At 30.8% G+C, this 26,526-nt stretch overlaps 4 protein-coding genes across 18 annotated transcripts in view; 2 read left to right on the forward strand and 2 right to left on the reverse strand.

The window, feature by feature from the left end:
- LOC106784910 (cyclin-dependent kinase 12) overlaps window positions 1-6,003 on the reverse strand; it is a 13,042-nt gene extending 7,039 nt beyond the window's left edge. For 4 of the 8 annotated variants that reach the window (XR_001381469.1, XR_001381468.1, XR_001381467.1 and 1 more), the window contains exons 1-9: window positions 5,507-5,778; window positions 5,124-5,438; window positions 3,183-4,515; window positions 1,961-3,111; window positions 1,436-1,863; window positions 1,125-1,321; window positions 839-1,043; window positions 486-754; window positions 211-387 (exon numbers count right to left, since the gene is read on the reverse strand). Coding sequence is in view for 5 of the 8 variants with exons in the window: in XM_014744914.1 (XP_014600400.1) it covers window positions 211-387; window positions 486-754; window positions 839-1,043; window positions 1,125-1,321; window positions 1,436-1,863; window positions 1,961-3,111; window positions 3,183-4,507 (3,752 nt within the window). In the remaining 3 variants the exon portion in view is untranslated. Of the gene's footprint in view, window positions 1-210; window positions 388-485; window positions 755-838; window positions 1,044-1,124; window positions 1,322-1,435; window positions 1,864-1,960; window positions 3,112-3,182; window positions 4,516-5,123; window positions 5,439-5,506 lie in introns of all 8 variants that reach the window. The other 4 variants (XM_014744913.1, XM_014744910.1, XM_014744911.1 and 1 more) reach the window with 3 other exon arrangements.
- A 779-nt stretch (window positions 6,004-6,782) lies between these two features.
- Window positions 6,783-14,400, forward strand: LOC106784956 (pre-mRNA 3' end processing protein WDR33). 3 transcript variants are annotated; one of them, XM_014745022.1, is made up of 10 exons: window positions 6,783-6,874; window positions 7,070-7,138; window positions 7,603-8,070; window positions 8,195-8,464; window positions 8,684-8,835; window positions 10,985-11,082; window positions 11,304-11,664; window positions 11,759-11,970; window positions 12,111-12,446; window positions 12,543-14,400. In XM_014745022.1, the coding sequence occupies exons 3-10, from the start codon at window positions 7,747-7,749 to the stop codon at window positions 13,946-13,948; spliced, it is 3,159 nt and encodes a 1,052-aa protein (XP_014600508.1). In that variant the 5' UTR covers window positions 6,783-6,874; window positions 7,070-7,138; window positions 7,603-7,746; the 3' UTR covers window positions 13,949-14,400. The 3 variants fall into 3 exon arrangements, with proteins under 3 accessions (XP_014600508.1, XP_014600510.1, XP_014600509.1); XM_014745024.1 differs by lacking the exon at window positions 7,070-7,138; XM_014745023.1 differs by lacking the exon at window positions 6,783-6,874 and having other exon boundaries at window positions 7,058-7,138.
- Window positions 14,401-16,747: 2,347 nt separating this feature from the next.
- Window positions 16,748-26,526, forward strand: part of LOC106784922 (protein FAM73B) — a 34,595-nt gene continuing 24,816 nt past the window's right edge. Inside the window, exons 1-3 of the mRNA XM_014744935.1 lie at window positions 16,748-17,199; window positions 17,376-17,523; window positions 17,729-17,872. Coding sequence (XP_014600421.1) covers window positions 17,107-17,199; window positions 17,376-17,523; window positions 17,729-17,872 — 385 coding nt within the window. The 5' untranslated portion in view covers window positions 16,748-17,106. The remainder of the gene's footprint in view (window positions 17,200-17,375; window positions 17,524-17,728; window positions 17,873-26,526) is intronic.
- LOC106784923 (protein unzipped) overlaps window positions 20,566-26,526 on the reverse strand; it is a 20,601-nt gene continuing 14,640 nt past the window's right edge. For all 6 annotated transcript variants that reach the window (XM_014744942.1, XM_014744941.1, XM_014744940.1 and 3 more), the window contains 4 exons: window positions 22,250-22,451; window positions 21,763-22,157; window positions 21,337-21,671; window positions 20,566-21,239 (listed from right to left, as the gene is read on the reverse strand). In XM_014744942.1, the coding sequence (XP_014600428.1) occupies window positions 20,729-21,239; window positions 21,337-21,671; window positions 21,763-22,157; window positions 22,250-22,451 (1,443 nt within the window). In that variant the 3' untranslated portion in view covers window positions 20,566-20,728. The remainder of the gene's footprint in view (window positions 21,240-21,336; window positions 21,672-21,762; window positions 22,158-22,249; window positions 22,452-26,526) is intronic.

Raw genomic sequence — 26,526 nt, forward strand, 5'->3', positions numbered from 1 at the left:
TATATATATATATATATATATATATATAATATATTATATATATATATATATATATCATTCTTCAGAAGTAATACTAGTAACATAATAATTAGCTAAGAAAGAATAATAAATGCCAAGCATAACTGCGGTACACAGCCAGCTATGTGTGTATGTAAGCAATTAATTTCTGGTAAGTTCTGGAACATTAATTGTCTCTCGAGAACTACTCACCCTCCAACGTCTGATATATCTTCAATGGCTCTATGAGGACCTCCTCCTCTATTTGGAAGATTTAAAAGAGGTATTCTTCCCGTAGAGCTATCATGTTGATCCCTTAATTGACGTCTTCGTTTTTTGCTCCACAATTCATGACAATCCTGCCAAGTTGGCAACTGAGGTACAGGCATCCTAATTATCATATATATTAATATATGTATCATAATTAACTAACTAGAAAATACTATTATATTATGGATTCAATGTATATGTAAAAGTTAAAAACGTACAGCTCAGGTTCGACATTTTTCAACCAATTACTTTTTAATGCGTCAGCTGCCGTTATACGTTTTTCAGGATCTAACTCTAACATTTTATCCAAAAGATCCAATGCTAGTGGCGGCATAAATGAAAACTCCTCTCTTAAACGTCGTCTATGTGACTTTCTTGGTCTAAGCGTATGCCATAAAGGTAAGTTTATAACGGATGGCCAAACGGCTGGAGTAGGTGTACCGCAAATTCTTGAAATCATTTCTAATTGTAGCATTTCTATGTTTGCCTGTTTAACAAGTTCAAAAAAATTATTTTAACATTGATAATACGTTTATCGAAGTATGTGCGATAATTTTGAAATTACCTGTACCTGGAATAAAGGTTTTTTATAAAACAGTTCTCCTAAAATACATCCGCAACTCCAAACGTCAATGGCAGGCCCGTACCGTTCCTCACCCAATAAAAGTTCAGGCGGTCTATACCATAACGTAATAACTTTATTCGTATATGGTCTTTGACGATCTTCAGCATTGTAAAGCCTCGCTAATCCAAAATCTGCTAATTTTACTTCCCCTCTACGAGATATGAAGATAATTTAATAACATCTGATTAAAGATATTGATTCTAATATTCTGACTATTTTTAAAAACACGTACTTATTATTCATCAATATATTAGAACATTTAATATCTCTATGCAAGAAATTTTTACTATGACAGTAATTTAGTCCATCCAATAATTGTTTCATTATACTGGCGTTGTTCATTTCATTAAAATCAACCATGCCAGATTCTAAGAGTCCCATTAAATCGTGATCCATATATTCAAAGACAAGATAAAACGATCCTTTATCCTGTAATATAAACATACATGAATACTATACAATATTTCTTAAAATACTTCAAATTATTATTAAATCAATTTCTAACTTTATATCAATTTTTTGATATAATTTCTATTTCTATACCTTTCTAAAATCCAAAGCATCTTGCTTATCAGTCACGATTTCTCGAAGATTAACAATATTCTTGTGATTTAACTGTCTTAATATTTTAATCTCGCGGACCGCCGTTATAGGAAAACCTTCCTTCTCATTTTCTAAACGAACTTTTTTTAAGGCAACAAGTATACCCGCTCTCTTATCTTGAGCTTTGTATACTTGGCCATAAGTGCCTTCCCCAATCTGTGCAATAAAATCAAATACGTCAACGCAACGTTCGCCCCAATCCTTGCCACCAGAGGCTGACATAGGAAGGTGACAATTCCGTGAACTTCTCCTTTTTAATATTTTTGGCCTCTTCAATTTTGGCTTTGGAGTGATACGTTCAACTACGTGTTGCGGTGGCGTCGCATTTGGATCTTCTTCTCCACTCAAATCTTCAGACCCAGGAACGACTAGAAATATAATTGTAATTTATTGTACTATTATTATATATTTATCATTCAATAGATTTTATTTAACATATATGAAATAAAGACAAATAATACTAACCTGGTGGCATAGGCAAATCTTTAATGCTCTTTTTCTGCGGTGGTTTGGGAGTCGAAGATGGGAATTTCATTTGTGCTTTACTTGGCGGACTTGGCGAATGACTAGGAGGTGAATCTATACTCTCCAAATCGTTCTGATTAATACCAGGTGGTAATGGTAATTTTGATAAACTCTTAGTCTTAAATGCTACAATAGGTGGCTTTGGCGGATCCACTGATTTCAAAGGAACTAGGTTATTTGGTAAATTAAATTTGGAGATAACAGTATTTGGTGCTGGAACTGGAATAGGAATAGGTGGCGGAGGAACTGATAAATTTGCAAGAACTGTTGGTAGTACTGGTACAGGAATAGGCACTGGTACAGGTACATGTGACAAGCCTGATGTATTTCTAGTTTCAGGTTGAGGCAGTGGCGGAGGCTGTGCACTCATGTTAGCTGGAATGCTCGGACTATTTGCAATAGTAGCATGACAATTGTTGGGTACGGATATTGTTGGTGATGTACGCACGACGGTATGAGATGGTGCACTTGTCCTTGGTATAACATTGGAAGATGCACTATGTGTCGAATGCATCGGTAAAGGTGGAGTTCTCCCTGCTATATTAATATCTTCTGTGACCGGAACTGGAATGTTAACAACATCAAGAGATTTCATAGTTTCGTTTGATGATTTCAATGGTTCTTTATGACTTATAGGTTTGCTTTTGTTATCAAAGTTAGCCTTATTTTCGGTCGCTCCGGTACTTGAATCTTTCTCGTCTGTGCCTTCTATTATTTGAACCTCGTCTTGATTGATAGCTTTCTCCTTCGCCGCTTGTAACTTTTTATATGCCAATTCTCTCATATTTCTATCCTTGACAAGTTCAGCAAACAAACTAGTTTCATTTATTTTAGCTTGCATCCGAAGATTTCTTGCAGTAATACTTGTTGGGCTTCTAGCTCTTGACCTATGCGGAGACGGAGAAGGAATCCTCGAGGGACGCGGGCTTTTTGATTTATGCTTTCTCGACGATTTGTGTGATTTACTAGGTGAACGTGATTTTTTAGGACTTCGACTTCTTCTTCGTGAACGTGATCTTGAACGTGATTGCATTTTTCTAGTCCATCGCCCAGGACTACGAGATCGTGATCGTGAAAGTGGCATAGGCAACCTTAATAAATAAAATGTGATGAATTCATTATTATATCTATAATTATAAATATAGAAAGTAATTATTATTACCTGCTGCTGGTAGGACTTCTAATTGATCTTGATTTTCTTTTATCCCTCCTATCTTTTTCATGATGTCTATACCTTCGATCAGATCCTACTTCCTTTCTTCTGCGTTTACTCGAAGAAGGAGATGTAGAAGGATCACCTCTTCTTCTGTGACTTACAGGACTGGGACTAAATTCTCTTCGTCTCAATGTTGATGGACTAGGACTGTGTCTGGTTCTATGTAACATTGGACTAAAATCTCTTCTTCGTGGTGGACTATGATCTCTACGCCTTGCTGGGCTAGGACTATGAGGTCGCCTACGAGTTGAACTAGTTGTTGCATTGGGACTAGCGGGACTATGTCTTGTATGTATATTGGGACTATGTTTCAGTCTCTCTGGACTGTGTTTTCTTGTAGATGTGCTTGTTTTGTTACCTATTGGCGTTGTTGCCCTAGGTGGTAATAATGGAGTATGCGGTGACTCTGTTTGTCGAACGGGTGAATGAGGAGGTGGTGTAACGTTCCTAGGTTGCCTTATCAACTCAAGTTCTACGTCACTGAGACATCTTTGTTCTTGAGGAGTAGCAGGCGATATAGGAGAAGTACTATCCTTCAAAGGTAAAGGAGGGGATTCTGACCAATTTTCAACTGGTTTTTCATGATCTGGACTGATTATAACTTCTTCAGTTATATGATGTGGACTAAGGCTACGAGAACATCGTTTAGATTTTCTCTTCTTCTTTTTACCTATACTAGATGATGGACTTAAACTTCTTTTCTTTTTTTTCTCTCGTTTATGTTTCTTCTCTTTTCTTCTAGGATAACGTCTAGATTCTTCCTCGTATTCTGGCGTACCACTGTGCATACTTGTTGCAGGTTGTTGCTCGTTTGACGAGTAATGTCTGTTAGAATGTCTGTGCTGTACTGGAGGAGAAGGTGAAAGACTAATCGGTGATGCTCCAAGAGTTCTTTGAGGACTATTTCTGTAATACGTCCTTTGCAGAACAGTTTCAGGTACATCTCCGTCCGTATAACTATTACCTCTGCTATCCTCTGACTGAATTTCTCCTGCTTCTGGTTCAGATAGATCTTCGCTACTTACATCGGAATATTCAACCAATGGTTTGACGATAGAGGAGGCTACAGTTGGTACGCTTTCTAAAGATTTGTCACGTGACCTTTTCTTCTTTTTTTTACCAGAACTTTTACTCTTCCCATGCCGTCTGTGTCTGCTTTTATCAGAGCTCTCAAAACTATGACGATTTACATCACTGCCTGCACTACTTCTCCTCCGCGATCTAAATCTCCCATTACGTTCACCTCTTTCGATGTCACGACTGCTAGGCATGTCACCTTCTAAAATCAAAAATATCCTTACTTCAGAAGTAACCTAACATTGTTAATTTTCTCTATGCAGATGAAACTTATTTATCAATTAATTAATTAGTAAAAATATATTATGTATTAATAAGCTTAAAATAAAATATTATTATTTATAAACTATATATCTAATAATGAAAACAGATAAAGGTAGAAGATAGATATTTAAAGATATTTCATAAAGATCATACAGAATTTTGTTACCGTAACATTAAACATATACTTTCTCCAATTTTTTCTTTCGAACAAATATAATGTTTGAGAAATATGTTTTGTTCGATGAATATACATATATCATTAACATTGTTTAATACTAATTTTGAATACGTGTATTTAATTTTGTACAAGATAAAATTGTTGAATGAAACAAATATTTACTCTTGAACATTACTCAAATCCAAAAATATAAATTACTTAATCAATTATTATTTATTAAATATAAATGATTAAAAAATAGATATTTTTGTTCTATGAAAGATCGAAGAGAAAAGTTATCTTTAAATTTATACTACATACTTTCTTCCCCCTTTTTTCTTTTTTTATTTTATTTCTAAGTCGATAGTCACGTATAAAGAAGCACTTACACGTTATATACACGCGAATGTATGAGAGCTATAAACACACAGGTGCACGCGCGCGCAGTGCACTTCGACATCATGATATTGCGGAAGAAGATATCCATAGATCGAATCCATCGACTTATTAATGACGTTTTAATATTATACAAGAGTCATTGAATTAGTTGTAAAACATATTGTAACTCATTACACTAGTATATCCAGTTTTCAACAGTTACATCAAGAACACGGAATTTTTCAATCGACGAAGTACAGCCGCCATTGCGAAGAACTGAGTGGCACAAGGGAGTTGCCCGATTTTCACGATCAGGAAAGAAAATTCTTAAGACATAATTTTCAACAATGAATAATGCACAGATAACACACATCGATTGATAATATATACTCACGTGTGATATAAATCTTGTGATATCGTGCTGTATGTTGAGATCCTTTTCATCGGACTGATCCAACGTAGCGATGAATATAACGGTTACATTCGTTGATTCAGTTAAAGTTTTACCACATATTACGTAGGCCCACAAGTTTAATATTATAAGAATATATCTATCGCAACAATTTAATGTTTAGACAATCATGTTCTTATGACTTTAATATCCGATGCATCATATCTCATGTATTTCAGTTTGGATTATATTTGGTTTTATCATAAATGTAGCTCGAATAAGCAGAAGCCATTAACCATTAGCATGTCCTTACCTGATGTAACAATGATAGTGCTGCCACTGCTTCAAAATTACGGCAGAAATAAAAAGCTTATATGGATCTTCTCTGATTGGCTAAAATCAAATTGCATCATAATAAACTATTACAAATTTAGAACGTGAATCTATGCTAAGATATCTTTTTTTCGCATAAATAAATCTGTTGTAACTTGTTCAACGATATATATCTATACGTTTGGAGAAAACTCGAATTTTAAATATATAACAATAATATTTCAATATTTCTAGAGAAATCTATTCTAAGATATTAAAATTTTTTATATGAATGATTACCTTTTGGTTTTACGTTTATTTAATTACACAACTTTTTTTTTATTTGTTTTTATCTTTCTTCTTGTTAAAAGTGTTAACAATTTTATATTCGCACGAGTCTTATATTAATCTCACTTATATATATTACATATTTATCCATTAGGATAATCGATATAAATCGATATGAATTGGCGTTGTATAAATGATAATCTACAAATTTATAATTAACACTATTATGATTCAATATAAATTATTTTTCTTAAAATTGAAGACAATAATCTTTAACTACACAATTTTATAATTTTTTATTTTACATACGTATATTGTGATGACATAAAGAAATCTCAATACAAAATTATAAATAACCACATTTGGATACTGCATATACGAGACGTTTTATATATTTTTACATATATATGAACATATATATATATATGTAAGTTCATTTTTTGTAGAAATTTAACGATTAAGTGCTTTTTTCACAGTATAACTAAATTTCCAATCAACGCGAAGCTATAGTAAAAGATTTAGGGACACTTTCACTATAATACATTCTTATTCGTCAATGTAAATAACAAAATTCAATCGGCCAATGGATTTGAAGAACCCTTGGGAAGTTGCAAAATGTAGTGATCATTATTGGTTAATGCAAATAATACATAAAAATAAATTTGATTTGAGAGATACGATCTGGAAATATGTATTCGAGGAAGTATAGCGGATGTCGTTGCCCGAAAACTGTAGTAGCGTCCGTGGCGAGAAGATAGAATTTAACTTCTGGTAATCCATTGTGGTTCATTCGACGTGTTCGAGTTAGAATCTAATGCAGATGTCATATTTTTCAACATAATTTTTTTCTCTTTTTTATTTAAAGTGTTCAACGTTAAAATAAATATATATATATATATATANATATATATATATATATACATATATAAATATATATTCACATATATATTTTCAAATTGCGAAAAGGAATTAATTGCTCCATGAGCGTATGGTGATATACAGCCTGAAAAAATTACATCACGAAGAAAATAGCAGGTTGTTTGGCTACTATTATTTCTCATATTCAAGACAATTTATTATTTTTATCAAGAATAATAATAATAGATTAACGAGCAACGGAGTAATTTTGTAACAGAGTTTATAATCTAACCTTCAACTTATATTTCAACTAACATTAAGATAGAAAGTTAAAAGTTTTGTTTAAGTATCTAAATCGGAGGAACACATGTTCGTTTAAATTAACATAATTAATTTATGAATTGTCTTATATATTATATATTTTTTAATTTATTCTATTTTATGTATTGAACAAATTATAAATTCTCTATTATTTAGATATTATCTTTGAATTATTCATGTTTCATTGTTGTGCAGTTTAATATTATTGCAAAAATAATAATTTTCTCATGCATGTAATGAATATTATTTAAATAAAATCAATTACTTATAAATGTTGATATTTCCATATTATAATAGGTTTAATTGATTTTTCATTTCAGAATTAATTGAGGATATGGATTTGTTGACATGCGAATTTTAAACAGCTGCTTTTAAAAATGTTCATCTTTTATTTTATTCACGAATCATCCTATTAGGATATTTAATGTTATTATAGAGTAAGCTGTAAATAAACTATTTGGAAAATGTCAACCAATACTCAGTTCTCGAATCTTTCACCGGCAATAAGTTTGCCTAACATGTCAGTACCACCACCATCTGCTCCAAATTTATCAGCACCACCTCCTAATTTAACAACCATAAATACCTCTGGAAGTTATCAACATCGATATACCAATCATAGAGAGGCAAATCGCGGTTTTTTTAAACCATTCAGACCATATCATGCCCCTAAAGTAGTAGCGGGTGGTCAGGATACTTTACAAGATGAATTTGATGGAAAAAGACTTAGAAAATCTGTTATGCGAAAGACGGTTGATTATAATTCAGCTATAATTAAAAGTTTAGAGGTAATTCGGAATAATTTTAACAAAACATGATAATAATTGCTAATTTTTACAAAATTACTATATGTATTGAATTGATTAATTATTACATATGTAAAATACAATTATACATTTTTTTTATGTATAGAACCGTGTATGGCAAAGAGATTACAGGGATAGACGTGCTCTTCAACCAGATGTCATATATTATCCCGATCTTCTTCCACCTCCAAGTTATGTCGACAATCCAATTAATGCTGTCACTACAAGATTTGTAAAGACTGCTACTAATAAAATGCGTTGTCCAATATTTTGTATGGCATGGACACCGGAAGGTAGACGTTTAGTTACCGGAGCATCTAGCGGCGAATTTACTTTGTGGAATGGTCTTACGTTTAATTTTGAAACTATTCTTCAGGTATGCTATAAGTAATGAAATTAAAATTTTATTTCTATAATGAATTGCATATATTAAATATGCACAATATTTTACTAGATTTTTGAAGATGAAGAAATTTATGAATTTGTTAATTCGTACTCTAATATTTATGATTAAACAAATAGTCAATTTTTTGCATATCTTATATGCATACTGGGATTAAATGTTTACTATACAAATTTTTACGTGTTTGTTCAGGCACACGACAGTCCTGTAAGAACAATGGTATGGTCGCACAACGAGAGCTGGATGGTGACAGGAGATCATGCGGGTTATGTTAAATATTGGCAGAGCAACATGAACAATGTCAAGATGTTTCAAGCACACAAAGAAGCAATTAGAGGACTCAGGTATAGCATCCACCTCATTAGTCCTTATGTCTCTTGCGCCACTGTTATCAATTCATTCATCTTTGCAGTAGGTAGGATATTATTGACTGTGACTATCATTCTCTTCTCCTTCTTGTTTTATATCATTTATAAACAAATAGTAATAATAATTATTATATGGGTACATAGGTGAATATTTTAACAAATCTTTCAATGGGAAATTTTCAAAGTTAATTATCCAACATTTTTGTCTTTATATTAGAATAAATCTAATGAGACAAAACAAGTCAATCATGCTATCAGATTTATTTTTGAATAAATTGTTCCTTAATAAAAGAATTATTTTGCAATACGAATAAATACGAGATGTTTAATATAATATTCTTTATTATATTCATTTCGTTACTTTTCAATTGTAATTTTTGTGAGCATGATGTTTTTAGTAAAAATTGTCAACTTTATTTACAAAAAATACATTGTTTTTTGAAGATTTATGGTATTAGGCTGTTAGGATCATCTCCTTCCCCCACCCCCAAACAAAAAACATTAATAAAATCTTCAATGTCTGATATAATATCAATTAGATGTGGTGCAGGTACGACATACAGTCACGACATATTAGTTCTTCACGTTTTTTCGATTTAAGGAGTTATATAGCTAGGTTATTATTGGGCAAAGATGTATATTTTACATTTATAAATAAAAAGAAAGACAAATATATAAATATATATATGAACCATAGTACCTAGCTGAGATTCCCATTGAATAATAATAAAAATAAAGATCCTCTGTCCTTTACATCATCCAAGTTGCGATAAAAAACAAATTGAACAAAGATATTGCAGTAATGCATGGCTCTGTTAATAAAGTATCTTTTCTTTCATTTATGTCACTTGTGCCCTTTTGCAAAGGTGTGTGTGAGTGTATAATTGCATTAGTGTGTATGTACGAATTTGGGAGAGGGGGACAGAGAGAGAGAGAGAGAGGGAGTAACAGAGAGATATAATGCAATTGATGTACATATCAGATATTTTTTTTGTACAATAAATGTTAAATTTTAAAACAATATCAAATTGAATCTATCGCCCGGCAGTCATGTGGCATAAGAGTTGAATTATTTCTTTTTACAGGATTAAAACGATCTAACCACTTTTCTTGGTGGTAGATCTTCGCTTGAATGCCAGATATGACTGTTGGAGATGGCTTTTTGTTTATTTACAATATTTATTACATACATTAAATATTCTGTTTATCGATGATGTCTGTCTGTTCCTTAAAGTACGTTTGTAGTAGAAAATGAAAATTTGACTAAACTTTAAGCAACTGCCATATCTATAGAAACAAGAGCTTAAAAATAAAAAAATAAAAAAATAAAAAAAAATATTTAAAATACGTAGATTTTATTATTGCTAGGAAGTACATTCTTGCCCATATCGTTTGAAAAACTTATCCGTAAAATTTACTTTCAAATGCTAAATTCTCATAGCCAAATCAAAATATATATCTAAAAGATTCAATTCATTTTAGCTTCGAGAAGTTTTATATATACGCCTATATTCGTGATCAGATTCAATTATTTTAAGTTATCAATTATTTGCAAAGATGTCTCATACAAGAAAATAAAATATTTAAATGTAGATTTCATGTGCATGTGTAGAAATATATACATATATATAATTGATGTTTTCTCTCTACAGTGAAAACAATAAAAATTATAATTCATAGTACTACTTATCTTATTTATTTCATCTATGAGAAGAGTATGCATGTAAAACATGGATTCAATGAAGAAATTAATAATACAATTTGTTTTCTATTATTTTTGATGACTGCTAATGAAAGTCGTAAGATATTTCTCTGAAATTTTACTCCTTTTCCTTCTTCTTTTAAATACGTGTAAATAAACTGCAAATATGAAATTTTATACAAATACAAATTTTTTGATAATTATTGTATTACCTTTTAAAAATTATAATTGATATTTTTTTCCATTACAATTTGTATGATATGTGAATTTAGTTTTACAATGATATACATATATATATTAAAAGAAGAAATATTCAGAATAATAATAATAATAATATATTATTTAACAAATAAAAAACAACTAGTATTTTATATGCTTGGTAATTCATTGTCCATTTGTAATTTTTGTGTTTTGGGTGGGTAGTTTCAGTCCAACGGACCATAAACTGGCAACTTGTAGTGATGATGGTACGGTCAGGATTTGGGACTTCCTACGCTGCCATGAAGAACGAATTCTCAGGGGTATAATTTTAATATATTTTTTAAAACATCTTGTTTTTCTTAAATTAATTTGAAATAATTTCATATAAAAGCGATATTATTTATATTTGAAATTATAATTATTTTAGATATTATAATGTTAATACAATGCGAGTCATTTTTTGTTCAGTAAAAATAGCGTTAAAAGTAAATCATCTTTTGTTCTTAATAACAGTAATAATTCACGATATTTTTCTCTACAGGTCATGGTGCAGATGTTAAATGTGTACATTGGCACCCACAAAAAAGTCTAGTCATCTCAGGAAGCAAAGATAATCAGCAACCTGTAAAGCTTTGGGATCCAAAAAGTGGACAATCACTTGCTACTCTACATGCACATAAATCAACCGTAATGGATATTAAGTGGAATGAGAATGGTAATTGGCTAGTGACTGCATCGCGAGATCATTTGCTTAAATTATTTGATCTCAGAAACCTCAATCAAGAAGTCCAAACTTTTCGTGGTCATAAAAAAGAAGCATCTAGTGTTGCATGGCATCCAAGTCATGAAGGACTTTTTTGCAGTGGCGGTAGCGATGGTGCAATACTCTTTTGGCATGTCGGGTATGTAAACATATTCGGAATTATCTATTTTTCATATATATATTTATGATATTTCTTTTTTTTTAATACGTGTTATTTTTTTATTTAACATTAGAGCTGACAAAGAAGTTGGTGCAATAGAACAAGCTCATGATAGTATAGTATGGACATTGGCATGGCATCCATTGGGACACATTCTATGCTCTGGAAGTAATGATCATACTTCTAAATTTTGGACACGCAATAGACCTGGTGATCTTATGAGAGACAAATATAATCTTAATACATTACCCGCTGGAACAGCAGGAGTTGATGATCATGAAATAGGCAAGTTTATAATTTACATGATAAACGTGATTTCGTATACTACGATTTCACATACTATAATTAAATATAGGACATAAATAAATAAATGTAGATTATTTTATAAGCAAATGATATTATAAGTTTTCTATTATTTTTTACAGCCGATGAAGCAGCGGTAATACCTGGTATGGGACCAGAAGATAGAATTAATGCTGATGGTGAATTAGAAGATAAAAGTGGAGAAATTCCTGGATTAGATTTAGATCATGCAGTGGACGAAGGGAAGAAATTTACCAATAAAAAGGTCCCATATAGTAAGCCAATACCTAGAAATTTCCAGGCCCAATGGAATGAAATGGAGGCAGAAGATATGGAGCAAGTAGAAGCCTTGAATGCTTTTGTAAATCAATTAATCGAAACAACGCCAGGAGCTGTACCGTTAAGCGAACTTACTCCTACTGCTATTATATTATATGGCAAAATGATAACTGTTGAAGGTAAAAATATTATCTCAGATCAATTTTGCTGTATCTTATGGCTATTTTTAATTGAACTAATATTAATATTTAAATATGAATTTTTATTTGTTACAGCGGGATCAAAATTATCGGAAGCAATTGGTAAAGGAAACGAAGCTATAAATAAATTAGTATTTTCCGGTGAAATAGATGAATTGAGAGACGTCGTGGGTCCATTAAATAGCGTCGACGAGACAGAAGATTATTTACAAGACGAAGGAGAAATAGACTATTCTAAAGTTCCCGATATTGATCTACCTCCACCCTTACCTAGTTCGAAGTTTGCACAAAATCCAGAATTACTTAAAACTTTAAATCGTGGCGGAAAGCGAAAGTTTGACCAATTGATTGGTTGGAGTGATGGAGGAGCTAGTGATCGAACATCGAAAATTCATCAACCAGTATTTGGTGGTGTAATTACAGAAGATGTACAATCAAGTGATGGAGACACTAGATACAGTTCTGGTAAATCCAATGATAATGGTTCCTTCCAAGGTCAAGACGAAGATTTAAGAAGAGATTCAAGAAGTATGCAACGAACGGGTGATGAAGATTTAAGATATAACACATCCAGTGGACCTGGTAGACCAGGATCTCGATCGGAATACGATATAAGAAGCAATTATGGAGACAAAGATTTTAGGAGTATGAATTCACCGGGATTTATGTTAAAAAAATCATCTGAAAACGATTTGTATGACGATAAAGAACGAGATGGATCTCGATGGGAAGATGACAAGATAATGGGTAGTGGCTCTAGAAAAACAGACAGTAACTTTTCGAACAGTAATTTTGATAAACGGGATAATATTCAATTAAATATTGGACCTGGAATGGGTAGTAATTTGTCTCATATAGGAAATAATATGTCCCATTTACCAAACCATCATAACATGCAAAATATTAATCCTAACATGCCACTACCAATACCAAATCTTGTTCAACATCCAAACATGCCTCAGCATCCTGGTATGCAAAATAAAATGCCTCCTCAAGGAATGGATGGACCAATCCCACCACACATGATGCATCATCCTGGTATGCATCCTGCTTTTGGTCCTAATGGACCACCGCCACCGGGAGGTTTCGGTCCCAATTTTAGACCTCCCAATGGGAATTTTGGACCAAACCAACATTTCAGGCCAAATCCTATGCCACCGTTTGGTCCAAATCAAGGACCACCTTTCAACAGTAATTTCCAAGGAACACCACCAAACTTTCGTGTACCTAATTCCGGACCACCCAACTTCGATCGTCCTGGTTTCGGCCCAAATTTTCGTGGACAAAATGTTGGTGGTCAAAATCCTCCAAACCATTTTAATTCTAATTTCGGTAATTTCGGTTGTAACAAAAGTGGACCTAATCGTGGAATTAATCGTGGACCTAATGACAATAATATGGGAAGAAATGGATATAACAATCGTGGAAGAGTACGTGATAGTGATCAATCAAGAGGTACGAGAGGAAGAGACAATTATTGAAAGGATTAAAATAATATGAAAAGAAGTGTTTAACATTGTCTAACAATTATCAATGAATTACATTCTGCCTATGCGAACTGAAGGAACTATACTGATTGCATTGGTATTATTCAATATTATAATTTTGCCTAAATGGTGACGCGTCATAAGCAGTGCCGTGTAATATACTAATTCATGTTGATTGCATTATAACGCCTTTTACAGAGATAATTGAAGCATTAATTGCTAATTTATGAATATGACTTGTATCGGTGAGGAGTGCATTTGTCTTTATAAATAAACTTTTGCTTTTTTTCTTTTAAATTCGAAGAATTACAGAATCGAAACTGTTGATTGAGTGAAAGTTCGTGGAAAAATTGAAAATTATTGTCGAAGGTGAATAAACTTATGTACAGGATTATTGGTATTAAAAAGCATAATGTACGTTCACTTGATCTATTATAATTATTATTAACTGATATATAAAGAATATAAATTTATATTTATATNGAGAGAAAAAAACGATTATTGCTGTAATTTCATATACATAATAGCGATTATAATATAATAGCACGAAAATATATATATATATATATATATATATAAATAAATATTACGTAGTAGATATCAACAATAATATTATGCGATAAAATGACATATGAAACGTTGCTATGAAGACATTCACTTCGGATTATAAATATGAATTATAATCGAAATAACTATAAAAATAATAATTATATATTTGTCTGTAAATGATTTATAATCGGCGAACATGTGAGACGAAAATGACTTACTTATTCATTATTAATAATAAAATAGAGCAAGGCACAAGAACTTTTATTTGAAGTGTTCCCATACTCATTTGTGCAAATAATGAGATGAGGATCTCACAAACTTCACGATCATATAAAATAAAATAAAAGAAACAATTTAATAACGAATATTACAATATTTAGCAAAAATATAATTATAATAAGCATTTAATTTTTTAAGTTTATTACAAACATCACTACAAACTAACAAGTAATAACAGACTAATTAAAACAAGAACAACATTTTTCCGTACTTTGTTATAGATAGAAAAAAAAAAGAAAGAACGAAAGAGAGAGAGAGAAGAAATAGAATGCAACTTACAAACTCGTAATTAAATTATTAGCATACATCACGAATAAATGATAAATTTAAGAGCTATTGAAGTAATAAAAATCTGAAACTATAATTTTTCCAAAATTATTGAAATTTTATATATCGATGATCCCTGCACATTCAGAAGTATCCCTTCTAATATATTTACGACATTACTGTATACAATTCATGTATTTTATTATTGTTACTATTATTACTATTATATTCGAGCCTTATTCATAGATGGTCGTCTTTCTTTGAAAATGAAATGTATTAAGTTTCAGGGTAGTTTATTATTCTTGTTTGAGGAAGGACCTTTATTATTATTATTATTATTTTTATTTTTAGTATTATATTAATTGCAATTATTTTATGACTAGCCTCCTCAAATGTTTTTCAATTTAAAAATTGGCATTAAAATGGAACATTTGCTAAGAGTGTTAGCGAGTTGGTAGATAGTAAGTAGTGTGGGAGAGATTTGATGTATTATTGATAGGATTGTAGGTTAGGACATGATTTCTCCTAATTTTGGAAGATAGGAGAGAATCAAGGCTCACGTGGGCAGGGTTGCATCCCTGAAATAGACCTGTCTCAATCAGGATTACCAAGAATGTTTACCCACTAACCGTATTAATTGCAATATACAACCTAAAATTTCTTAATCTGTTAATTGTGATGTCGCATATATATATGCGTATTTTTGAAGATTATTTTTTTGTATCTCATCTATATACATGATGTGTGTGTGCTGTAAAAAAATAATTGACTTTTAAAAATAACAAATATGTATATGCGACTTAAACAGTTAACAGGCTAAATCATCGAATTTATAATTTTTTTTAAAGAAATAGAAGCTTACAAATAAGTTTGCGATTCTTATTTCTAATTTAATCTATTTTTTAAAATATTATCTAGCACTAAACTGTAATTAAGAAAATATTATTTTTGAAAAAAAAGCTATTCACGAACAAATATTCAAGGAACTTCTTATATGATATTTTCAATAATAAAATTTATAAATCTGTTGTAAAGAAGTAACATAAGAAAAAAAAAGTATTTCATTATTTGATGATGTTACTCTCTATTCATTTTAAATATTATTAAATATTTAACGTGATTTTTGCCATATTTCGCTCAAAGCGACCTCAGCGACAGGTGCAGACAAAATATGAATTACAAGTGCAACAGGGAAACACCCCACTATGCACTTGTCATGCAGGTTATACCCCCCTACGATCACAATGGGTAGGTAGTATACACGTGTTAAACGGAACTCACAGTTTTCAATCTTTCGTATTTGTTTTTTCTTGAGTGATTCGTGCTGGAAAAAAAGCATGGCGATACAATTTTAATTGATGTGTAAAAAACCAAAATTTGCTTCATTATTTTGTGTAACAATAAAATAATTATAATTAACACTTATACATTATAATATATTATTTTAATAAAAATCAACAAATATATATATATACATGCGAGTTATTTCAATTCCACGTTACTTATGACGAGATAGAAATAATATTAATAATAATAATGTAAGATTTTTGATGATTTTATGGCCCAGAGGTGAGCTTTTGGCAAATTACAATTAATGAATACTAAAAGAGCTTTTGTATATTTTAATCTTTAAAACTTTTATCTACATTATACGCACAGGGTAAATAAATGAATGATTATTGTAGATTAAATAATTGTTTGAATTCATATTTCTTATTTGATTAACGTAGTTATATTATGTAGTAGTAAAATAAAATATTTTAAATTGTGTTCCTCTGTAATCAAAATAATTCATTAATTGATATTCAATAAGTTTACGGTTTTACATATTTTAGTTAAATTTATATAATATTACAGCTTATGTTTAAAAATTTTTGTTTATTTTGTCAGACGGCGCATGTCTAGCAACGAAACGTAACTATTGCCATCTATAACTTTAGGTATCGTGATCTTCAGTAGTATACGGCGTACACATTGAGTGAGTGCATTTTGAGTTGCATTAATTTTTTGTATGTATTAGAAGTGAATGATATTATTTATATACAACCACGTTGACGATGTTTAATTTTAATGCGCGACAAATTTTGGGGTCATTATACGCACGTTGTATATTTTCTTTGCCGGCGTTTCACTTATCTAGAAACCAAAAGGTTAGTTGATATCTTTTTTTTATAGGTTAGAATGATTGTATATTGGAAACCTAGAACATTATATAATAATGTTAATGTGTTAATAATCTTTAGTGTTTTATATTTGAAAATAATAATTAAGTATAGGTTAAGTTATGAAATTTTATGACAGTAAACTTTTTTATATATTTTTATAGATTTTCATCATTTGTTTGACTGGAGGTTCGTTGTTGCTCGGTGGTTTGGCACAATTTTTAAAAAGAAGACGAAGACATCCACTGCCTCCTTCGAAAAGATCCATAAGGGATCTAAAACAAAGATATGCCAATGCTAAATCCAATTTTGGTAATATTTACATCTTCATAATAAAGCTTTATATAATCTATTTAGTTCTAATTTACAATCTAGATTTAATGTAATTAAGCTCTTTATCCGATGAAGAATAGATTTACATTTTATGATATTGTGTATAAAATTTGAAGCACATCGGTTTTTCTTGTCATTGCAACATACTTCTAAATTAAATACTGTATATATTTTGTTGTCATAGATGCGCTATCTCAAGCATCATGGGCTAGAAGAAGCGAAGCAAGTAGTAGGAGTCACATTAGTGAACGAGCATCACTAATCTCTCCTTTGCCAGAAGGTGCTGAGGGTGATGTAAGATTAACTCCGCAGCAGTACGGTGTTTTAGGTAAGTCGTTCATAACTAAGATTATAAAATTAACTCTAATCGTTACATATGAGTAAATTTTCTTAAAAAGTAATATATATGCATAGAATTCTTTATGTCATGCATACTATTATATTTTTAATATAACAAGTTATGTGTTCGGTTTATTTTATTTATGACATTTTACATATATTTTTAACGCAAAATTTTAACTTTGTTAAATCTTATTTAAATTAAAGATATAAACCAAATAAATAATAAAATCATTCAGAGAATAGGAGATAATCAACATGCATAAGTGTATCATTTTGTCAATACATTTGAATGAAATATTAATATATTCAGATATTTATTTATACATATATTGCATTGCATTTATATTTACATGATGATGTACAATGCAGCAGCTTATTCACAAATAAAATATTCGCTAAACATCGAAGTTGTTAAACTTACAGATTAATTTTTGGCATTATTAAAACCTCTGCCTCGCGTTGGAATCATATTTATTCATATTTGTTCTAGTATTTTAACATAAAGATCCAGAGGAATAGCTTCTTTGATAAATTAATTGTTTTTATGTCAAATATATATATGTATGTCACTTATGCATAGCTTTTAATTGTTTTTTAAAGGGTATTTCCTTTGAAGCATGTTTTGCAATTAATTTATTATCGATATATTTATATCATAATTTGCCCCTTTTCAATTTTTCAACTTAAAGAGGAAAAATTATTTTTTTTTGACAGTAACAGTATTGGTTTGCACTGTTTATAATATGTTTTTATATTTCTTTTCTTTTTTATCTCAGACACAGAATTTTGTAAAGCTCACAATACTACACATTCACTTTGCAGCAAATTATTGCTTCCTATTGATTATTGTTATTATTATTATTATTATTATTATTATTATTATTATTATTATTTTTATTATTATTATTATTATTATTATTATTATTATTANTTATTATTATTATTATTATTATTATTATTATTATTATTATTATTATTATTATTACTATTAATATTTTTATTAATATTATTAACTCATGGAATGCATATTATATTCCTGTACATCTGTACAGAAAATATCGCATGAATCCAGATGGAATTCACTGCGCTTCAGTGTTTATTTAACTTATAATATAATAATAATAATATTGTACTTTAAAGCTATTATTCTTGATAGAAAAAACTGTAAACCGATAAATAAGCTGACTACAATAGTTTTCTTTTGGAACTATCGAGACATTGTATATGAATGTTTAATAATTATATATATTAAATATCAATAAACATTTTGCGATTAATGTAGAATTCATATAAATAATCTCGTTTCTTTCCTGTATATCTTTTGTCGGTTTTTTTTTCTTTTCAAAATTAACACACTGATTTAAATAATTCCATGAATTCTTTACATTTTTTCAAAGGAACATTTCAGCCTTATCAATTACAATTATGCTCGTATTAATGAAAGTTTAATATGCTTTTGTTATTATTATTGTTTTTTTTATCTCCTCTGACTTTTTAAATATATTTAAATATATATATATAACATATTATATGTGTGTGTGTGTTTGTGTGTGTATAATATTTTAGAAATTCATTAAGGATTATCGCTTGAAAATTGTTTTTTTTTTTAGCAGCTTACGCTTAGCGGTATCTCTTTTATCGTCGAGTACTTATTCCATTACGTTTCTTTAAATGATAATAATAAATCTCAGTTAATGAGAATAAAAAAGGCGATTCGTCAGCTTGAAACAGATAAGTTAGAATTAAAAGAGTAAACTGATCCCAATAGAAAAAACTGTTAGTATCAGACTGAAATATTCAAATAAAATCGAACGAATAAAAATATTTGTAGCCCTTCACCTCTACTCTACGTCTTCTTATACCACTATCATTTTTTATAAATATTACATTCTTCTAAAATTGTACCGTAATCTCAAAAATATATAATTAGCTTCATTAATTATTTGCGCATCCTCGAAAATTCAATTTATTCGTCATTCCGCATAAAGCGAGTTGTCCAAGATAGCGTTTGCATCAGCAATAGCTAACAAGATTTCATTGAACATCCCTCTCGATGGAGACATTTATTATCTCAAAGCTTTTTTTTTCTTTTCTTTTTTAAGTCTTCTATAATTGTCTAACGTTACTGTTCGCAAAGGCATGAAATAGTCGGATAGAAGATCGTTTCACAGCTTAATTCAAAAGAACAATGTACGATATAGTTTGCATTTGGTACAACATAGTTTATGTTAACAAATTTTTAATGTTAACCCATTGTATTTATGTATGCGATTGCTTGTACTTGAGACTTTTTTTTATTGTTGTGAAACTAGCTCATCAAACTATATTATTTTTCTTTCACTAGTCTTCGCGCGTGCGCGTATACACATATATATTCATACATATATATTTATATATATATGTATATGTGTATAATCATATCAACTTGATATACAGATCAAGTTTTCATAAAGGCGAGCACATTTCACCCAATTTCTTGTCCTCCGGTCCATCCATCCATCGGGTGGAGTAGAGGCGCGAGAAAGGGACTTTATTATTATTATTTTTCTTATATATATATATATATATATATATATATATATTTTCGTGCTATTATATTATAATCGCTATTATGTATATGAAATTACAGCAATAATCGTTTTTTTCTCTCGTGTTATTATTTTCTTTTTTTGGTTTTTCTTCGTTTTCTTCTTTACGTAATTATTTCATTTTTGTGTGTGTGTGTATTTTTCTTCTCTCGATTCTGTATTCTACATTTATAATATATTACTATCGTGTGTTAATTTTTATTAATTCTCGTTTAATGGTTTAAAGGAGATTCTCATTCATATCTTATTTATATTCACGCGATCCTATTGATAACGATCGTCGTTAGAGATAAAATCAATGAACAAGACATTATTTTGAGGGAGGACACACCGGAATGTCCTGATTCGATTTTATTTTGAAGCGACAGAGGACCACCATCGTCGCTTTGCATGTTAGACGTGTCCGATGTTTTCGGTATGATAATTTTGTTCTCATCCAAACCGGGGTCTTCCATTTTAGGCTGTCTAGTTTCTTTTTTCTCGTTGTAAGTATATTTAATCGTGGTTGTAGTAGGTTCCGTTACGACAGGTGGTGGTGTAGTTGTAGGAACTAAGCTGTTATCTTTGAGGTAATAAATCGGTCCGAATTCTGGTGTAATATCGAGCAAGGTCTCTTCCCTGCGAATTCCATTGATCATTCTTGACGTTGTCCCCTTGTCCTCGTAATGCGAAACCAATTCTCCGGTATATGGAACTTCCATATCGGTGTAATTAGCTTTCAAGGTAACGTTTACCCCAGTACCTGGCTCCAAATAAATTTCTATCCTGTTTAGTAAAACAATAACAAATATATAATTATCATCGCGTGTCCTATATATTTCTGTTATTAGAATATTAAAGAAAAGAGAAAAATAATACATACTTTTGAACTTCGGTACGATTCTCCCTTTCCTCGATACCCCAAATGATAAGAGGTAAATTAATTTTGTTGTACAACTGGATCGAAGTATTCAAACCCTTCAAAATAGCGTGACCCTGACCCCAGTACATCGAGTAGTTGTAGGAGTACGCAACGGCTTCTGCCAGCTTCGACCTTTTATCGCCATCGTTTTTCAACGTACCTTCCCAGATCAAACGAGGTGTACGTTTGACAATGCGTTTTTTAGACCAATTTAATCGGACGCCGCTAAGTTCGTAATAAATCGGTTCGGTCTCGACGAGAACTTCGCACGATTTAGCTGTATTTTCAATACCATTCTGAAAAAAAAAAACAACAACAACAATATTTCATATCTTGTTTCTACAATTATAAAAATCAATAAGGGTATTACAATGAAAAATAATTTACCTCCTTAACGTAAAAAATAGTACCGAAATTGTCATTTGTGTCCATAGTTCCAATATAATGGGTGTAAGTGTAGGGTAAGTTTGAGTTAGTTTCACCAATTGGTCTCTCGTACCTTGCCACAAACATTTTGTCTGTAGCTACTGCTCCCACAGGTAAAGTAGTATATATGTTCCAATGTCGCCAACTAATTCGTGCTGCATTGTCCACGTTTTCAAGGAGATCGTATTTTTCGTAAGAACGAACGTTACCGTGTATCGAAACCGTGCAACGTTTTTCATCTGCCAATTGAGTTCCGGATACCCACACGCTATTGTGCAATGCTCGGCACACGTGTAACGGCTTTTTGAACTGGTGTGGTTTACTCAGAGGCGCATCGTTCGGTGCCATTAGATCCTCTGAAATCATCGATCACAATTCATTTATTTATTTATTCTGATGTGTTATTTCAACAGGATTCTTCTGAATTATTAGAATTTTTGTGATGTACCTTCGGTTTCTCGAAGAATCTGATATCCACCGACGACGATCTGCTGTGAAGAATCATAATGGGTACGTGGGAGCCAGTTGAGAGTACTTGAAGTAACGAGTTGACCGTACTTTGACGATATGTGTACGCTGTTGTCAGCGTTGATCAATAATAGAAGGACACCGATCAGTCCCACAGAAAGATAGTCTTTTTGCCAAGACATCTGTGAAGACAAATAGAACAAAAATCACGTATTATATTATTTTATGACTCTAAATAGATAAAGTATCAATGATCTATTCGAAGAATCAAAATTGACTGTTACCGATAGAAATTAACGCTCGAAACGGTTAGATTTCAAAGAAACGACGGAAGGGTTTGTTTATTTCGTGTGTAAATATAATCAAGAGTAAGTAAATATTAATCAAACCACTCGTTTATCTCTCTGGTGTTTATTTAGCGATAAAGGGATTGACATTTGATGCAATGTACCGACAAACGATCGAGAGGAGTGATTTTATCATTGAAATAACAGCATCACAAATGCTCTTGCACGCGCATGTGTGCGCAAGAGTGCTATATGCGCGTTTATGTATGAGTGTACGTCTGTCCTGTGTTTATTCATTGACGAAGTGTCTACGTTCGTAAACACTTGTCAGGAAAGAGGTATAAGACAAAGAGCTGTTTCGAAATATTACAGTATAAAGATTTAATACGTAAGAAGATAGTGAATGAACCAAAAAAGAACAGTAATCCTTATACGAATGAGCAAGCGAGTAAGCTTGTTGGGTTGGCTTTCTAGCTTGCTTGCCTGCTAGATAGCTGGTTGGTTGACTCGACACGCGATTATGAAACACGGTAAGGAAGTTCACGTAAAACGAGTCCGTAATCCGGAACCATTTTACCGCAAGGCACATCTCGTGGCTATATGTTCGTGACGATCGACTCGTTCACAGTGTAGTACAGTACACAACTTCCACTTACCGTAATGATTCCGCGGTGTATTCGTTTATGTAATAATTTATATCATATAAATATACAAACATATATATATTATTAAAAAATAATAATTACAAAATAATATTGTCTATGTTCAGTTAAAAGTCACTAGCTATACCTTTGGTCCAAAATGACTTATATAGTTTACATTGCTTAAAATTGTATAAACAATCCAATTTATTAGCCATTACTCCATAAAAAGCATTAATAGTAGTGTGTGAAAGCATTAACAAAAGGTATACTGTTTACAAACCTATTAATAATTTCTTTGAGGAACAATAACTTATATCAGATTAGCATAAATGGTAGTTAATGACTTTTTACTGAACATATAGACGATATAAGAAAATAATTAAAAAATATTTGTATAAGAAAATGTGTTTGAAATTATTCACGAAAAAAAAAGAAAAAATAAATAAATAAAAATATTAAATTTGAGATAAAAAGGAAGGAAAGAATTTCATTACCAGCGTATAATATATATTTCATCTGGATAATTTGATTTTTTCTTCTTCATAAACTATTTCAAATACTTAATAATCATCTACCTATCGACACGCGTATAATTTTCTCGAGATTGATTGGTACACGTTCGAGTATATAGTATTTTACAAATTTTTTATTAGCCTCTTTCAAACGCCAGTAATTCAACTTGTTTTCTAATTACAAACTAAGTACCCTATCGAGAAAAAGGAGGTATAAACTGCATTCCAAACAATTAAGTGTCATTAAATTAATCACTCTTTCAATCGTTGTTGTTGTTGTTGTTGTATCCTTATTAAGTCTACCCGTTTAACACGTGCTTACTATACTTTGTTTTTTTTTCATTACCTTAAGAAGATTCTTAGTTGTAAAAGGAATATCATATACTTTACATACATAGTTTGATTCGATTATACTTGCTTGTAAATTAGTCCAAGTATGACAAAGACAACTGAATATACTTTCTTTCTAGATAAATTACAATTATGATTCATTCTCTGAACGGGAACTGCTGACGCATCGTACAAACTCGATCGACTTGAGCAATAAAATTAATAAAATTATTTGATCTTATAGTAGAGTCATTTTTAACAAAGCTAATCATAATTTTTATGGCCTATAAATCTGTATCTTTTTTTTTATTTTTTTTCAATCTCTTAATGCACAATAATGGATGTTCTTTGAACAGATTTTCAAGGGAAGGATTTAAACAGCTTTCAAATGACCTATCCCCTGTAATTTTTGTCGAAGGTGATTATTCAGATTAACTTGAGGGAAAGAGGAAAAGAAGAGGAGAGGTGAGGAGAGAGAAACGTAGAACATTTCCTGTTCGTAGTTCTACGGAAGCCATCATTGTGTCTGTATCATTGTCCCAACCCGTATCAAAGCACACGATAAAAGGTTCGCTTTACGGATTGTTTCTATTTGTACATTTATTCAGAATAACGAAACGAGTATTCTGTTCGATCGAATAGTTGCAAGGACATGAACTTATTATATATAGCATATTTAATATTTAATGTACCATATGAATAGGTGTCTGGAAGAAGGGCGTATCTTACATGTAATAAATTGATGTAGACAAACGTAAAAATAATTAATTAGTTCGTTCTAAAACTTATTTCAAAATTAAAAATATACAAATACATATATACAGCGAACACTAAAATGTTCTTTGACAATATAATTGATATCCATTTGAAAGTTTAATAATCCTACAAGATTTTTTTTTTTAATTTAGAAACTTTGTATATCAAGCAAATACCAGTGATTTCAAATTGATGAAAAGTGAGAGTAAGTATTTCGAATAATCCTATGACTCATGTCAATGTATGTTATAAATATAAAATAAAAAATAATTCCATGCGTATGGTTATTAATCATTTAGCTAATATAATGGACACCCTTATTCTATTTTGAACAATATATAATAATCTCATAATAAAAAAGTCATTTGTCACGTAGCGTTAAACAGAAAAGATTTGTTAACTCAAGCTAGTGAAACGTAATACTTATTCCAGACATTCATTCATGTTTGTATTTATGTAGAGAATTCGAACGAGGACGTTTATAAATTCTACAGGATGATAGTGAAATTGACAAGAATATCGACAGACTTCGATGATGAACGATGTACGATGGAATAATATTAGAAATTGATAAAACATTTATAAGCATCGATCAACATTTCTAAAGAATTTCACCCTATCTAGTGTCGATATAACGATATACATTTTACTACAATTTTCGACAAATTTTGAAATTCATTTTGTCAATAATTTATTCCTTCATTTTTTAATTATCATTTATTTTTTTTTTTTTTTTTTTTTTTTTTTTTTTTTTTTTACAAAATTTCCATACTTTCCTTTCTTCTATTTCATAACATTATTTTTCGCATAAGTAAATAATCGATCGGCACTAAAAGGATTAATCTATCTTATTGACTTTCATTGAATGGAATTGATCGAATTAACTGAAGACGTTTCAAGATTGAAGTATTTAACGTGAAAATTTTTCAATAGACTATGAAAATAGCGATAAGACGTTTTCCTTCTTTCAACCTTCACCCTCCCCCTCTTCCATAAAATTTCAATTTATCCGTTAGACACCTTTCTAGCTGATGACAAAGCCAGAAAGAGAGAGAGAGAGAGAGAAAGAGAGAGAGAAGGAACTTTCAAACAAACTTTCCTTTCAATTCAACTGTATAAAAGGGGGGATGTAGGAAAAGAAAAAGTAAAAGAAGGGGGGAAAAAATCAAAAGCAACGAGAATAACCACGTGGAATATAACGCGAGAAGTAGCTATTGAAACATATATAAATGAAAAGAGAGAGGAGAGAAGAGACTCGAAGGGGGAGAATGCGTTTGAAAGGCACTCACGTAATAACGATTTATTTATCAATTATGCGTAGCTATGATGCAATTTGCTCGATACATTCGACGACTAAACATGACGTTAGTATGCGATTCGATAAATCGAGAAGAATGCACGTGTATCTGGCACGGATATGCAATTTGCGTTAGCGAATTGGAAACACTTGTTACGAGTGTTTGCACGCGCTTAGATTACAACGTGAAAATCTTTTATTTCTTTTTTTTTCTCCCTCTCCCTCTCCCTCTCCCTCTCCCTCTCTCTCTCTATCTCTCTCTGTCTCTTCTCTTTTTTTTTTACAAATAATTCGAGTAAGAGGATTAATAAATATTATTGATATTTTTAAAAGGGAAGAATAAAAAAAGGAGCGATATTTGTTGAGTCAGTATTTTGTAATTATTTCTGTTAACTAATAGTCAGTATTTTTATTAAAACTATTGGTATATA

This window comes from Polistes canadensis, unplaced genomic scaffold (assembly GCF_001313835.1).
Source record: "Polistes canadensis isolate GaletaPanama2010 unplaced genomic scaffold, ASM131383v1 scaffold_42, whole genome shotgun sequence".
Taxonomy (NCBI): domain Eukaryota; kingdom Metazoa; phylum Arthropoda; class Insecta; order Hymenoptera; family Vespidae; genus Polistes; species Polistes canadensis.

What these genes read in the sequence shown, in the direction of transcription:
- LOC106784956 (XM_014745022.1), top strand. Translation starts at nt 7,747, where the DNA reads ATGTCAACCAATACTCAGTTCTCGAATCTTTCACCGGCAATAAGTTTG. An exon ending in ATTTTGAAACTATTCTTCAG is followed by an intron (nt 8,465 to 8,683) that starts GTATGCTATAAG and finishes GTGTTTGTTCAG; the next exon opens with GCACACGACAGTCCTGTAAG. An exon ending in GAAGCAATTAGAGGACTCAG is followed by an intron (nt 8,836 to 10,984) that starts GTATAGCATCCA and finishes TTGGGTGGGTAG; the next exon opens with TTTCAGTCCAACGGACCATA.